The sequence below is a fragment of the Vespa mandarinia genome, chromosome 1, assembly GCF_050613455.1.
Source record: "Vespa mandarinia isolate Hongniang chromosome 1, ASM5061345v1, whole genome shotgun sequence".
Taxonomy (NCBI): Eukaryota; Metazoa; Arthropoda; class Insecta; order Hymenoptera; family Vespidae; genus Vespa; species Vespa mandarinia.
The window spans coordinates 10,020,680-10,038,600 of NC_140810.1; the positions used below are offsets into that span (position 1 = coordinate 10,020,680).

The 17,921-nt window shown below is 33.9% G+C and overlaps 1 protein-coding gene across 3 annotated transcripts in view; it reads left to right on the plus strand.

The window, feature by feature from the left end:
• Window positions 1-17,921, plus strand: part of acj6 (abnormal chemosensory protein 6) — a 39,306-nt gene that overhangs the window by 11,966 nt on the left and 9,419 nt on the right. For all 3 annotated transcript variants that reach the window (XM_085656142.1, XM_035875433.2, XM_035875434.2), the window contains exon 2: window positions 10,772-10,828. In XM_085656142.1, coding sequence (XP_085512268.1) covers window positions 10,772-10,828 — 57 coding nt within the window. The remainder of the gene's footprint in view (window positions 1-10,771; window positions 10,829-17,921) is intronic.

The following is a 17,921-nucleotide window of genomic DNA, read 5'->3' on the forward strand; positions in this document are numbered from 1 at the left end:
GGTAGAACAAACATTCGCTTGTAGGATATGTGTCACTCTTCAAACAAGATGGCACACCAACGCCATCGTTTATCGTCGATCAGTCGAGTTCCTTGGCGAGTTTGTTTAAACGATATGACATGTCTCTTAATTAAGTTTTCCTGATTTTTAATCGTTATTAGCGAGTATCTTCTTCAAGTAAATTGCACGATACGTGTTCGTTCTTGCTTTTTCTTTTCTTGGTTCTTTTTTCTTTTCTCTCTTTTCGTCCTTGATCAAATCATTCTCGATACTTCTTTTTGTAACTCTTTCTTTCTTTCCTAAGTTTTTTAAGACGAGATTCTTGGCAGGCAACGAGAAGACGTCAGAGTAAATCCAATATTTCCCAGATCGAATTTTGCTGTGACGTCGAACGAAATTAGCATCATTCAATGCGAGATCGAGGAACGATTTATCCATCGAATCCTACACCGTTTGAGAGGCGTTTGAGTCATCCACTTTTGGAAACGATTTTAATGAAATTATCTTTGGAGCGAATTGCAAGGACAAATCAACGTTTTAATTTTCTTAATGCTCGGATTCTGTCCGATGGGAGATACAATGGAAGAACCTTTGCGAGGACTATATGAATCCTTATACTTAAACGAGTTTTGGATGTAGGTGAGTCCGAGAAAGAGAGAGAAAGAAAGCAAGAGAGAGAAAGAGAGAGGGTGAGCTACAGTTGGGTGTCAGTGGCACGCGCTGCCACGTGCGCGCCACGTGACTAAGTTGCTACATGCTATTTGCTCTCATCCTTCCTTAAGTGCATTACTACCGTTCCAATTACATGCCTCGTAAATTATCGCTCGTCCATTGGCCCTTCGTTGTTAGAATATCGTGTTTCCGGCTCGTTTCCTACTCGATCGGTTCTTTTATCTCATCGTCAAATTGTTTTCCCCTTTCTTTCCTTTGATAAGAATCGTCCAGTGAAGGTTTGTAATTCGATAAAAGTGCTCGCAGGTGATAGATATATATAAAAACGATGATCATCCAGAAGCTATTTATTGTAAATGACGAAAGAGGACAAAAAGAAAAAAGAAAGAAAAAAGTAAAGAAAAATTCGTAATATTTTATAGCTCGCTTTTCAAAGAACAAAGAGTTAAGAAGATCGATAAAGCCAGAACGCGGACGTTCTCCAAGAGGATGATAGACATGTTCGATAAAAACTGCTAAACCAAGACGTCCTTGACGATAGTTTTCCACCTTTTCCACGCGACTTGCTTAGCTTCCTTTTAATAATGTAGTGGTCTGTCTTCTTTGAGAAAATATGACGACCACTTCGGAACGAAGAGTCCGAATTTTTTTTCACAGGAAATGGATGCATGTGCTTCGTGAAACGATCGCCTCGTAGGATGAAACGTCCAAGATCGTCGACGTAAAACTCGTTCTCTCTTTCTCTCTTCCTACATATACATGTATATAATATAATATAATATAATATATATATATATATATATGTATATAGGACTACTAAGATGGTTTTGAGGATAACCCTATAAACTCCACGTGCCGTAACATTCTAATGTGATCGGCTATAAAGATGATCCAGAAGATCAGAGAGAAATTGAGCGAGTGAGAAAGAGATACAAAGAAAGAGAGAGAGAGAGAGAGAAAGAGAGAGAAAGAAAGAGGAAGAAAGAGAAAGAAGGGGAAGATATATAATAATTGCCTCGTGCGAAAGGCTGCTGGCATACGGCACGACGAAATGTGCTAGTGGAGAACGGAGAACGCAAAAATGGAGAACGACGAGGGGTCGGTTAGTCTTCGAAGGGTTGAGATGAAAAGAGAAAGAAAAGAAAAGTAAAGAGAAAGAGAGAGAGAGAGAGACAGATAGGAGAAGAGAAATAGAAATACGAAGGAAGACAAAATAGGGAGGAGAAGAGAAAGAGAGGGCTGGTTTAGGAAGAACGATGGTAGTAGAAAGAGACAGAAAGAGAGATGGATAGAGAAACAGAGAGAGAGAGAGAGAGAGAGAGAGAGAGAGAGAGAGAGAGGGAGAGAGAGAGAGGGAGAGAGAGAGAGAAAGAGAAAGAGAAAGAGAGAGAGGATGAGTCGAGTTTATTCCGAAGGGTGGCGTAGCTAGGTAGCTCGGAGAGAGCCGTGCGAGAGTCGACCCGGTCGAAGCGAACTTCCATTAGAGGAGGTCTCTTGCTATCGCAGTGTACGCCCGTTATAGCGGCAGTAGCAATAACGAGACTGCCTGTTAACCAGACAGGAGTTCGACCGCGCCAGAGACCATTTTTGACAGTCCTGAATCACTTTCTCCTCTTCCACAATATCGGCCTACTCGGTAAATGGGATAATGAAAATTGATGCGTCTATAGCGTCGAAATATTTTTTTTTTTATTCGACTCTCGGTTCGATAGGTCAGTCGTTGCTTTTTCGAATCTTTTTTCTTTTCCCTTTTTCTTTTTTTACACAATTTTTTTTTTCTAATTGTAAGTTAATACTTGTTGGACTTTAAATGAAATATCATTTTGTTTTTTTTTGCTTACGCTTTTACATTTTATAATCAATTTTAAATCAGACATTGGGTTATATTTGACGTAGATATATGTCAATGACTTAATTATTTCTTTCCTATTTTGATGTATCATTAGTTGTCCTTTTACTTTAATTGACATGTGAAAGTATCGCATATCTAATACGATAGTATTTTATAATTGTAATAAAATAATGAAAATTTTCGTAGATCAAGTAAGTACATAAGTCGTACATATAAACATTTAATCAGATGAAACATCTTACAAATCATTCTTATGGAGAAACTATCCATCATGAACGGTTCATTGCGGTCTTTCTCGTTTGTCAATTTTTATCCTAATTGTTGTGCTACAGTTTCCCAAGTTCGGAAGAAAAGTCGATCTTCTGGTCTGAGAATCAACACCCTGCTGTTGACGAAGAACACATGATGGATGGGAAATGATTGTGCAAGAACCTCGCTTTATCATACTTAACAACAATCCATTGAATTTCGAAAGAAAAGTGCAGGAGTTAAACGGTAACTCTTGAGTACTGTTATCGATTATTTGAAATCCTTTAAAACATTTTAACGATGTGCTTAATGACGAGTTTGAACGACGATTATTAGTTCGATTCGCTTCAAAAAGGATAAAAACTGTAAACAGATTTGTAAAATATGGCATTAAGTATATAAAAACATTATAAATATAATAAATATAATAAATATAATAAATATAATAAATATAACAACGAAATTTGATTTCAATTCTGAAACAGAGGAATTACGTTCAAAATTCTAAGCTTTTTCTAACATCGATCATGTGTCTTATCGTGTGTACGTGAGATACATACATAGACATACATACATATAGCTATATATAAACATTCGTGAAAAAGAAAAGAAAGAAAGAAAGAAAGAGAGAGTGGGAGAGGGAGAGAGAGAGAGAGAGAGAAAAAGAGAGAGAGAAAATATCTACATCCGTCGAAGCAATCGTATCGGGCTTTTTCCTTCGGAAATATTTCCTTCGTCCTCGATCGGTTGTCCTTACGTTTTCCCTTCGATTCGCTCATGTTCGCTATTTCACGTTGGTGAAGGTATATGGTCGGAGAAGGATAGCCGGAACAGGCAAGTTGAGCATGGCGGCTGAGTATAGTGTGGATGGTGTGGATCGATGAGAGAAAGCGGCCGGTCTGATTGGCGGGGCTGCGGGGGCGGAACGGTACGTAGCCAATGAGCGTGGCTAGCGCCGATATATGTGTATAGTGTGCCTACGAAATCACTGATTTTTCATTCGAACCGAGCCACGATTTTGATGACTTCTTTCTAAATAGTGTCAGACCGAACATTTGACGATTTAATATTTTCTTTGGTTCGAATGAAATGTCAAAGATCGACAATATCGGGATCTCTGAATGTTTCTCTTTTTTTTTTTTTCATAAGTCATATATTTAAATTTGAAACCTATGTAAATCGGTGATGATACTCGTAGAAACTAAATGGCCAATCAATGTACAGATTCAAGCGATAATTTCAACAGTTTGCATTATTGATTGTCGAATTAGCGTTACGTTATCAAATGGCGAAAGGCGGAGGGTTAAAGTAAACACACCAATGAATTATGACAGAGTTAACGTTCGCAGTTTGACTTTGCTTTATTATCGTTCTCACTCGTTTCGTCGCTGAGAATCAACGAGGAGAAACTATTAATTCCTCGATTTAGATCGAAAATGGAAAAGAAGGTCTTGTGAAAAATGTTTGCTGTACGATCAGCTGGGAAACTCTCGGCATTTAGAAATTCCAACTGTGAAAGCTGATAAACTGCTCTCGCCTGGTATCTACAACGTCTGATTACCTGTTACTGTCGCTTTCTGAATTTTCAAGATTGCATTAGTTCACTTCATATCCTCCTTTGAAAGTGAGCGGCGCAATGACGTTTCCTAGAATCACATAATAGCGTTCTCTATATTAAAAGCAAAAAAATTGTTAGCAGGGAAAGAGTTAACGAGAAGTACGGGCTATGGCGTCTACGAATCAGAATATTACATTACAAAATTTCATAAATTCTCTTTAGAGAGCTCTTAGGCGCTTCGCGCTTCGCCGAGGCTTGCGTTTTTCTCTTGAAATAATTATGAGACGGAGTCAACGCAAATCCGTCTGTCTGCTGCCTACCGTATCCCCTTACCTTCCTATGCTGCATCTAACGCGATCGAAAAGATTTACTCCCGAGCTACTTGCGCTCGCGTTAAAACGTCTTCTTTGAGATTCGAATTAACTCTCGAGAAGTGTGACGGCATGTAACGGCCTTCTACTCGTGTTTTGCATTATTCGAGATATAAAAGGGGAAAATTTCTCGGTGAATTTGTTGAGATATATGTATACATGTATGTGTACATGTATATATGTAATACATGATATCACGTAAAACGAAAAACGTGAAGTTATTACATACACACATACATAGATATATATTATATATTATACATGATTCATAAATGCATGTCAATACTTTAGGATATAAATTTGTACGCTACTATAATATCATATGAACATATGTCCTATATATCTTAATTTTCGAGTTAAAGAAAATGTTCGAAATGCCCAATAATGCACGAAGAAGAATTGCGAGGACTTTTTTGGGACTTTTTTGGGAATTATACTTTTTTCGTCTCGATTAAATGGGACTTGTTGTGTTTTGATTTTTTAACGACTTTCAGGAACTACTACATGATATGATTTAAGCTTATAATTTATACGCAATGGCGTACTAATTTCTTTCCTTCGTACAGTGCGAGCAATCCTGAATAACATCTTTAGAAATCGATGAATTGGGCCAGGTGGACTCACTGCATGATCACCACAATCTTTTGATTTCAACTCATTAGACTTTTACTTTTGCAGCCATTTAAAAATTGTAATTCGATGAAAGTGAATAATGTGCAGGGTCTACGAGAAAGGATTTTTTCCACAAAATGGATTTGATACTACTCGAAGAATATCTATTTATAAATATAGGTATTTATTAATCGAGCGAGTGTGAAATTCAATGTTACGGCGTACAGTAACGTTTGTTAAGACACGAGGCGTTACTTCGAATATTTTCTTTAATCATCTATGTATGACTCGAAAAATAAAATAAATAGTGCATACATTTGGATGACGCTTTTAGTGTGTAGGTTTACTACCTAAAATATTGACACGAATTCATGAATTCCTCTGTATATTATATACTATAATTTTAAGGAAATGTTTGAATAATTTAAAAGTCGCTATGACTTTTGATTTTAACGAAAGCTGAACGACAAAAACAAAGGTTAGAAGGATAAAGTGAAAGTAAGCTTGAGATGTGTTTAGAATGGCTCAAACAAGTCTGTTGAATAATATAGAATGGTTGACAGTAACCGGGAGAGGGCAAGTGTGTCCGATTATAACAAAAGTGAGGAGAGACGTAACCTCATTTGTTATTAACCGGCGGATGAGAGCCCCGAAGTGCAGAAAGATTTCGAACACGACTTCACACTTTGACTCCGGGTCCCCGGTAAATTTAGATAATTATCAACTGAAGTTCCGACGAAGGGAACTTTCTCAGGAACCTCTGACCGATCGAAGACCCTCGGTCCTCGAGTGTTTTTTGCAATATTTTATTTTATTCCATTTTAAACTCGATTTATCCTAAGATGTCGTCCATGTAATTCGAACTTTGAACGAAATCATTTTTACGAATTCAATGACAATTTATATACTCCTTTATTTATTAATCGATATTACTCTTTTCTATAACCTTATTTGAAGATTTAGAATAATATAAATAGAAAAATATATCTGATACTGCAACAGAAATAGTTATCTATTTTTATTAATCATTTCATTAATTATATGAACCTTAACTTAATTATATTCTTAATTTAATTATAATCTTAACTTGTGAAATATAGACATAAATATAAATCGTTGGCATATATACATATATTCGATATATACGTATATACATATCTGCGTATGTACATAAAAGCGATGAAATTCGGGAATGTACTCGTATTCCTAACGGCACGTATAATATAGAACTCTACCGATGTATTTCCTGGCAATCAATCGTGAGTTTCGGATTGGATTTATCGACTAGAAGTACCTTTTGTTGTGGCTGCACCAGCGCAGTATTCTGCCATGGTTAAACAAGGGAATGGCCGAATTTACTGATCGATCTCCTCTCTCACAATCGGAATATACACGACGATCTCTTCGAATTTCGGATGTGTCGGATACATTGTAAATACCATGATTTCTCTGAAAATTGTATGAGTTGAAAATACAATACGAATATATTATCTTGTAAATATATTCTAAAGCATAATTTCAATGAATTTCTCATTGGCTTTAATCTATAATAAATCTTTACTAATCAAAAAAGACAATGAATTTGATAACATAACATTTAATTTTTTATGAGAAATTTGAAAGAAATTCTTGTCAAGTTTGAAGCTAGAGATAAAGAAAATTAATCAAATAGAGAGAGAGAGAGAGAGAGAGAGAGAGAGAGAGAGAGAGAGAGAGAGAGAGAGGGAGAGAGAGAGGGAGAGAGAGAGAGAAAGAGAGAGAGTGAGTTTCGTCACATGCGGAAAGGATCGGGAATCATTCCCAAATACGATTGTGGTTGATTTACAATCGGCCATGCATGTTCTCTGATAATCAAACGGAAGTTTCCGATTGGATTTGACCGTTGTGCGCGGCACTGTCTCCCAATATTGTAGCGTGCGTCGCAATACCGTGTGTCACTACTACCAACTCGTATTGCGAAGGAAAATCAATTAGCCGAGCTAACTGATCCGGTCGTGGCTGTTTGCTCGCTCGCAAATGTTCTGTCCTGTGCCTTCTAGCGTATGTGCATGTGCCCATGTATGCATGTATATGTAGCAAATAGATGTACTCGTAATGACTGACGGACAGCTCTTTCTCTCTACATACGCACACACACATGCACACACATATTATGTTGTGTGTGTGTATATGTATATACATAATATATATATATACATAATATATATAATGAATATATATATATATATGTATATATATATATTCGTGTGTGAATGGATACACATACATACATCGACGATTCGATAGATCTTTGTATTTACCGTCAATGTGTACAGCAAGTAGCAAAGTACATACGTACACACGAGCGATCTATGATCTATCCATTCGTACATAGAAACGTGTAGATGTATGTAGATTCATACGTGTGTTTAGGTGAAGCTATAGATATTTTCGTGTGCGTGTTTCGTTCGTTCGTAGAAGATGGAGAAACGTTTGTACGACCTCTTCGAATATTTGTAGAGTATTATCATGACGTTAGATAGTACCGTTGCCAAGTTTTATCTGCTAGATCATAAAAAGTCTGCAATGTATATGATCGAAATGGTTTATGAATTGATTTCTTTTCCTCGTTGAGATTTCTTTTCTTCTTAATCCTTAAAAATACATGTACTTACATAATACAACATATCAATGTTTAAAGGTAGTTTCATGTATATTTATAATATATGTATAACAATTTGTGTAATAATATAATTTTTATATTATTACACAAATAAGCAATTTGTGTTTCCATTAATTTTACATTAATATTTATTATAATTGATATAATATTCTTTTTTTACAAATCAAAAAAATTAAATCATGAATGAAAAGAATTATTATATCTTTTCTTTTTTTTTAAAACGATGTTTTTCATAGATCATAGAGAACCCTATATTAGATCGGTAAAGATAAAGGGTAAAACCACTGTGAGATGGAAAATTCGTAGAGCCTGAAACAAGGCGCGTTCCTGACAATCACCTTATCCTACTTCTCCTGTCAGTTTCTATCCTGCTTTCAAGGGACATCCTTGGAAACGTCACGCGAAATGACAATTCTGTCGGTCTGTTTCCCATTGAAAATTATTCCAAGATACGTTGACAGTGCGATGCAAATATCTTATGTGTGATCAGCAATAATAAAATATTATTATAATATTATATTTGATAAAAATTAACAGTTCATGACAAAATTAACAGTTTATTCCAGTACATGATATTATTAATTATGCCAATTAAATGAATATAAAATTCTATTCGAATAGCCGAATTAAATAAAATATTATTATAATATCATATCTGAAAAAAGTAAACAGTTTCTTATTCCAGTACGTGATTTTATTAATTACGCCAATTAAATAAATATAAAACTCTACTCGAATAGCCGAATTGAAATAAAGTTCTGTTTAAAAATTGTAGTAAGGCGAATTCGATATCCGGAAATTTATAATAAGACATTGATTGCCACTATTTAAATTAAATTAACGATATGTTGTATTAAAAACATAGATAAAAGTTGAGATCGGTTTGTGACACATTCTTAATCGTGACGATGTCTACTTAAAAATTAATAAGAATGAACGAGTTGAGATAAACGACTTCTTTAAACGACAACACAAATACATAGAATAACAAAATAAATAGTATATTTCATTACATGTTTCTTTTATTCAAGATTATATTTTTTTTTCCTTGATCGCACTAATAACAATAATAATAATAATAATAATAATAATAATAATAATAATAATAATAATAATAATAATAATAATAATAATAATAATGATAATAATAATAATAATAATAATAATAACAATAATAATAATAATAATAATAATAATAATAATAATAATAATAATAATAATAATAATAATAATAATAATAATAAATGATGATAATATTTATTTCAGAAGAAAATGAATGACAAAAGAAAAATATCAAATAATAATAATAATCACCACAATAGCTTAATTACTTATTCTATATCTACTTTAAGTAAAATACACTTCCGATTACACAATTTATGTATAACGTCTCACAAAATGAGACCCATAAATGCTTGAAAAGACCTTTTCGTAGTTACCTTTCGTACATAAAGTTATCAGAGAAAATGTAAATAGGTAATAATAATAATAATAATAACAACAACAATAACAACAATAACAATAAAAATAATACATGCAGAACAAATAATATTGCCGAATAAAAGGGGACTGTAGTCGACAAAAAAAAGACAGAGAGAGAGAGAGAGAGAGAGAGAGAGAGAGAGAGAAAACAAAAAAATTCAGAAGTTAGTGGGTCTAGAAGGTTCGTGACACGTTGATTGGCTGCGTTGATCTAGTAGAGTGATGTGCTTCATTGTAATAACGCGATCATCGTCATCAGTCCAGCAAGTGAAATGACGAGTAAGAGGGAAACAGTAGAAAGGAAGGGAAGAGTGGTGGAGAAAGAGGAGAGCGAGACGATAGGGAATGGAGAATTACCCGACGCTTTTTTAATAAGGACGATATTGAATTACCTAGTTCTGTGCGCGTATCCCGAAATGACTCATTTAATTTGCGACGGCGTCGCGACGCCGTTGTGCCCCGGTTCTGTCAATCTTAACTGTTCGCTTTAAATATACATATTATGCGATCGGTGGAAATGAAATATGCAGATTGGATGAATATTAAGTCGCGTTGACAGATAAATTCTCCGCGTTCACTTCTTCGAAAATCGTTGCGATCGAAAATATTTCGTCTGCGTCGGTCATTAAACTCATATTAAATGTAATTAAGGATAATAATGACTGAAACTATCGTTCTCTGAAAATTTCTTTTTTCCCCCTTTCTCTCTCTTTCTCTCTCTTTTTTCTTCCTTTCGCTTTTTACAATCCATATTTTCGTCTATCGTTATCTATCATTCATCAAATTCGATAAATTGACGGATAGATACGCAATTTTGTCGTTCGAAGTGATCTCAGAGATAAATGTAGGAGATGTTTATCTCGAGCTATATTTTTTTCTAACAACTTATGATTTGGCACTCGTAATTTTTATCGAACGATAGGATTTTCTCTTTTCTTTTTCTCTTTTTTATATTTTTCCTCCATCCTTCGCCGTCGCGTCGATCTATATTCGAGAAGAAAGGATGTCGGGAAAAGCTTTGGATTTAGTAATGGGGTCGTAAAGAGTAGACAATTCGTTATATGACTAGCGTATTTTTTACTCCAATTTCAGTGTCTAGATTCTATTGAAGCGTCGAACGAATCTATTTTTCGTTTGAATTATCGTTAATCATATATCAATTTCGTTTAAAAGATTATGCGTTTTTTTTCTTTTTCTTTTTACATGTCTTCTTGAATTTTATTCGAAAGAAATCAATAATGTACGGCATTCCTCTATGTCTTTGCCCATGTTATATGTCACGTTCTTTAAAAAAGAAATTTTTGATATTGCAGAGTCGTATATTGGAAGATGCATCCATAATGTGCAATTCTTGGTCACCGAGGCATAACGTGAGTATCTTACTAATCTGTGTTAAGAGATGTATATACCTATAAGATAAATGCGAATGTGCGAAGAGAAAATAAATAGATATTGGAGAAAGAAATTAGTCAAATTCTTAGCTTGTTACTTTTCTTCGTCGATTTAATTTTAATACTACTATTTGATTAGTTTCGAATCTGTGAATGAGTTGCTTGATATCGTCCCGAATTATTTCGCAATATGTCTGATTAACATTAAATAAAGACCGTTGTATGACAATTTCGTTATATATAAACAGATAGAAAAAATGATTTTCTTGAAATAAAATTTAAAAAATTTTTATATAATATATAAAACTTTTTTTTAAAAGGACAGCGTCCGTAAAAAGCTTTCATTCACTCGTTATAATTTTTCATTAATCTATATATAATAGTTGGATTGTATAATTTTTTTTATAAAGTAATTCCCTTCTCTCTTTTTCAATCATTATAATTCTTACCTATTATATACACAACAATAAGAACAACAACAACACGTTTATAATAAATATTAGTTTATAGGGAAATATAAATAATTCAATATATCTATCAAAATTTATGCGTGTAAAGTATTCATAGAAGGTGATTAAAATGTTCCCTAAAAATTATTTTATTGTTGATGTTAGTTCGCAATATTCGTGAGATCTTTTTTTATAAAAAAATCTTCGATAAAATAAGGAAATATACATTTATGGAAGATTATGATGAAAAAAAGAATACTTCTTATACTCATTATTCAGATAATAAAAGAATACTTCTTGTACTTACTATAGATAAATGTAAAGTTTGATTGGATTGTGAGGTAAGAAACAAAATATTTGATGGAAGATAATTTAACGAGGCTGACTTTGATTATTTCTTTTACGGTACCTTTTTTCGTTATATATAAGATAACCTACATCGAGGTAGGTTATTATTGTAAGATCTCAGAAAATTCTTATCGATTATCATTATTATCATTACTATCATTACGAAACAAAAAGATTTAGATGCATTGGAAAAAAAATTTGTAAGATTTTCTTGAGAAAGTTCTTGATCAATTTTGGATCAATTATGAGATAAGAAACAAAAGTTTAAACAAAAAATGAACGTAAGAAAGAGAATTCGTTGTGTAGAAAATATCCGATGATATTTATATCTTAACAGAGCTACGTAATTACGGTGGTTGGGTTCGCATAAATTCGCTAACTCGTGGTTATGATTATGGCCGAAAGTAAAATGATTATTTAGATATACGATGAGCTAGTACGAGGATAGTTTGAGTGTCATAAAAAGAACCCAAGTGTCAATTATGCTTTCCACTGATGCAGTAGACACCTGCAGCTGTGAGCAATCCATTCCGTTGAACAATTTTTCTTAATTCACATTTCTTTTTTCTTTTCTTGAGTATATAAAAACTCGTGTTACCCTAACAAACTGTACCTTCTTTTCTTTCCGTCTAAAGAATTACTTTCTGTTTATAGCAGAACATCTGCGACGTTTGATCGGAAATCGTTTGATTACTTTTTTTTCAGAAAACGTCGCAGTTATATATGAATTCTCATTTCTTTTTGCGATGATATCGATCGAAGAGAAACGAAGAAGCACAGAGAAAGAGAGAGAGAGAGAGAGAGAGAGAGAGAGAGAGAGAGAGAGAAATGCTTTTATTATTCGATACTAAGTTCGATGTAAATCCAAATTTTGTATTAATTGAATCCGATTCTTACCCAGGAAGAGGAGAAGGAGGAAAAAGAGGAGACGGGGGAGGAGAAGTTAAGCAAATTTTAATTGCGCTATAACGAAGAGCGGTATAATATTCCTTTCTAGACAGTAGGTACTCCGCCATGCAAGTGATAATTTGAACAGTCTGCTTGTTTTCGTGTCAGACGTCAGATTTTCTGGAAGAATTCATTTATTCATGGCTCAGACTACTCCGCGATGTAGGTTATCGGACGGAAATAACGTAATCGTCCCAATTTGCGATATCCGATACTCGTCGGTCCCGAGTATGCTCTGTATTCAGATCGGTGTAACCACGATTGGATCGGTAATTAATGACGTAAATTCACTCGGATACTCAACTGCTATGTGTGATATACGCCGATGCCCATCTTTTCCTCTTATTGGAAATGAAAAACGATTAAACACAAAAAAACAAGATAAATAGGGAAACTATCTCTCTTCCTCTCTCTCTCTCTCTCCCTCCCTCTCTCTCTCTCCCTCTCTCTCTCTCTTTCTCTCTCTCGTTCTCTCTCTCTCTCTCTCTCTTTCTCTTCATTCCATGCATAACAACGTAGCGCAAGCTTTTAATGCAACTTTGATGATTATTCGATCGGCAACCGAATAATTCCACGAAACGATAATCGACAGACGTAAACAGATTTTAATAACCAACATCAATTATATATATCGAATTACGATAAATTTTCCAAGGAGATGGATCTATCCTAATTAAAATAGCTATCTAACTGATCTAAGTTTTATTAAAAACATTCCATGGTATAACAAATTAGTTTTCCTTGCATCGATGGTTATAAACATTTACTAGATAAAATATTGAAATTTCTGATTGAAAAATTTGATCGAAATTGTTACGATTATCTATTTAATAAATTGTATATCGTTGATTTAATCGCCTTCGTGGGCGCATCAGCAAGAAGAGGGCATCGATAAATTAACTCCCGTTCTATCTTCCGACAGGGTGCGGTAATTCAATTGTAATTGGCTAATCCTTAACGGTGGCTCCACTCGGAAGACGTATTTAGCTGTTGCGTGGGGTCCTGCCTCTACAGGCAGCTCAGAAAAATGACTCTATTAACCGCGGCGACGTGGAGAAGCGAAACATGGAGAAGGGAAGAAGAGAAAGTTTGCTAAACAGCTCTACGAGCTGTTAACCACGTGCTCTAACAAGAGCAATCTGTATCTTTGCCCTCTCTCTATCTCTCCCTCCTTCCCTTTTTCTCTCTCTCTTCCTTCATCTATCGTTCTCGTTCTGTCCTTGGCATTTCTTACAGGATAGGAAGGATCGTTCCTGAAATTCGAGAGAACGTATGATCATCTCAGGTGCTTTGACCGACCCTAAACAAGCCTTACATTTGAAGAAGAAGAAGAAGAAGAAGATGGAAAAGAAGAAAAACTCGAGGTTTTTCGAAACAAAAGCTCCTTCATGATTTATCGCCCTGTTAACACTTTCCAAGGGCGAGGCATTTGTTTTCTTTGTAACAACGTTTCTCTCGCAAATGGCTAGCATTTATCGCTCGCTTCTGAATAATGTTAAGTGGAATTAAGTAAATAGATTGCTGAAGAAACGAGGAGCCTTTGATCTTCTTCTAATTTCTATAGAAATAGTTACTAGAGTTCTCTTTAATCGATTCTAATCTTTCGACTTTATTTGGGTCAATAAAATTTAAATTACAATCTTGTCTTTAGCTCGCGATAATTCTAATAGTCTGTGATATGATATTATTAAATGATCAATTTTTATTGAATAATTTATATATATATATATATATATATATATATATATATTAGTAAGTATAACGCTGATTTATATGTTCGACGAATAAACTCGTTCAGGTGTAAAGCTTTCCATTCGTAAGAGTCGTCCAGATAATCGCTTTTTTCGCGTTCGTACGAGTCGACGTCGCAAGGGAATCGGAGTGTATCTAGGGATGATCGAAAGAGAAAGGAGGAGGAACGGTGAAAGGGGCTGCCGCCACGAGATTAGAAAAAGTGGCGGTGGTTCAGCAACCTAGAGACAGCGAACAGGGCATATAAGGTAGTAGTAGTGCTCGACGAAGACACGAGAAGTTCATAAATAATCGAAGCGCCGGAGTACGACGGTGGTTTTCACATGAAACATTGATCGAGCAATGCGGACGTTACCGCTCGTAATGAATATAGGAGCAGTGAATCACCTTTGGCCCCGTCCTACCGAGCACATCGTGCTAATGATATTTTGATAACTCTGGCGTATAAATTTTCGTGGGCCGTTTTCATTACAATACCCGTAATTTGATGAATACTTTTAAGAGTCGCTGAACGATTGGTTTTCTTTTTGAAAGATTTTCAAGGTCGACCTGAGAAATTCTGAATGTGACTAGTTTCGTTCTTTTCTATTATTGTGTTTATTTATCTGTAAGCATTTTTTTGCGAATTTAGAAAAGAATTAATCAATATTTTTTATTGTATTTGCATAATTATAAAAAGATTACGTTTTATAATTGTTAATACTTTAATATAGAACAAAATATTTGACTTTTTAATAAATGTTCTATGTGAATTTGGCGAATAAATTTTTTTTGTTCTCAAAGGAGAGAGAGAGAGAGAGAGAGAGAGAAATTTCGAGAGAGAGATAGATAGATAGATAGATAGATAGATAGATAGAGAGAGAGAGAGAGAGAGAGAGAGAGAGAGAGAGAGAGAGAGAAAAGAATATCATAATCTCTGCCTATTGGTAATTTCATTTAACTCTATAGAAACAACGTTATGGGAATTGACTTCATCGGCGTGTTAAATTATTAACATTCCACAGAGCGAGAGGTTAACATTGAAGACTCGTTTTCCGCACGTTAGTTGGTATCCAATTTAAATTTAATAATGTGACTACGAGTTTTGAAACAATGCAGTAATAAAATACAAAAATAATCAGCAATACCGCTTTATAACGTTAAACTTTTCATAATTCTTTGGATAAAAGAGAGGCCGACTTCATTCACGTTAACAGTTTTCTTTTATTAACGAAATGCTTTTGTCCGCGAGGGTAGGTATTTTATCGATGAATTTTTCCCATTTTACAAACGATTCGCATAATATACATTTTAGCAGTCACATTCACTGAAGCGTTAATTTCAACAATTGTTTTGTACTCGAAAACTAAGTGAAACCTTTCATTTAAAATAGAATGGTTTTCTTTCAAAATGTGGAGTTATAGATTTGTTGCATAAAAAGAGTCAATGTTTTTTGTTGATAAATAAAAGAGCTAATAAATGTAAATAAGTTCTAACCAGTTAATACACTAACCCCGTATATCAGTATTTGTTAACTTCTATTTCATTTGCTAGCTTAAAATTAATTGTTGCTAAACGTTCGCCATGGATTGTATATTTTATATTATATAATTTTTTTTTTAATAAAATAAATATCGGAAGTATGAAGAATTAATTGGACAGGGAAAAAATATCTAATACAAGCAAATTTTCTTCGAATTTGGTATATATTCTTGGTCAAAGAAATGCACTATACTTTCCGAACAACGTTCCAGTCTTGCGAGTCCGAAGGTACGAGTGACAGATGTAGTTGACGCGAAATGTCCCATATAATATCGATTGCCACGTTATAGAAGCGTATCTGAGTAAAAAGCGACCATGAATCCAACGTATAACCGTTATTAAGAGAACCCCTATCGAAATGGATGAAACAAACTCTTGACGTTCAGAAGAAAAAGAACGTATATCATGCCACGTCGGATACTGTTTCAGTGCATCCCTTTTACGTCTTATCCTTTCGTAAGAAACAATCAAAATTAATGATCTTAGACGACGCAAGTATATAAATCAATAAGCACGATAACATTAATGTATTAAGTATGATCAGGAACATAACGTTCCTTCAAAGAATTTAATAATTTGAAAATTTTCTATGATTTTTAACAATTAATTTATCATATTTAATCATTTGCAAAAATATATTCGAATATATTAATACGTTAATATTCAGTATCTTGGTTACGTTTGATTACATCTATTGCGTATTAATCCAATTATATTGGGTTGGAACATAAATCGATAACTTAAAAAGGTATCGATATCTTTTTTATATCCTTAAAATAAACGAAAAAAAGAATAACAAGTAAACGAATGTCCGAAAAATACATTGCAGATTATTATCTAAAATTATTAATATCGTTTCACCCTTTCATATATTTCTCTTATATTATATATTTCTTCTTATATTATATTATATATTTCTTTCTCTTATCTTATATATTTCTCTTTGAAAATATATTCGAATGTGTTTATATGTGCAATCTTCCTCAGCTCTCGTTTCATGCTATTTTCATTGGCATTGAAAGTTGACTTTTTGGGGAGGGTTCGAATCGTGCTACTTGGAAATACATAGAAGGGACTGGGAGCCCCTGCTATCGTCCAGTTTCATAACTAACACCGTTGACTGTCCCGTCCACTATCCCTTGGGTCGTCTGGTTAAGTGTACATCTTTCAGATCAACTCCTGGTTAACTTGTGACGAATGAATTCGATTTGCGAATATTCTGGGGTAGGTGCCATTGCGAATGCGATTACTAAATTGATATCGTTACGCTTTAACGTATGATAATATTGTACGGTTTGTATTTCGAACAGAGAGAATACGTTTCCTTTGGTAAATAAGATAGCTACCATTTAGTAGATACGTGTTAATGACATCGAAAGTATGTCAATAATGTTATACATATTATTGAAACACGTAGCTTCACTATTGAATTCTTTTAATATTGTTATTTATAATTAAGAAGATAATTAAAAGCGCAGTCAAAAATAGCGCAGAATTATCGTTATTTAATTTACGTTGATTTTCGGCCGTTTTTATTTTTGTTTGTTGATATCTTAACGAATAGTATACGACAGAAATTTTAATGTATATAATTAAAGATGATTAAGAGTTTTGTGTTATTTTAAAATGCAAAGAAACGTTTTTATACCAAATCGAAAGTCTGAAGAAGTTCGTAGTAGACCATTTTGAGTCTTGGTAGAAGAAACTATTTTCGGAATATCGATCGTACGGCCATGCTGCTGTAGAATACTCGAGCAGTTTGTTGTCTGGATGCTGTTCGATAGGATAGTTTTAAAAGCGGATGAAAAGCTACACGATACATACGGATTACATGCATACAATATTTATTCATATTTGCGTGTCGACGTTTTAGATAACGTCTATGATTTCGAAATGAACGTTCAAAATACTTGAGAAATATATCTATAATCGATTTTAGGAAATATATCGCTCTTGGTAATAATCTTAATAAGTTGATAAATAAAAAAAATGTTTCCTTAATCAGACATTCGAAATTTTGTAGGTAAAACCTATGTATATACGTATGATGTGTC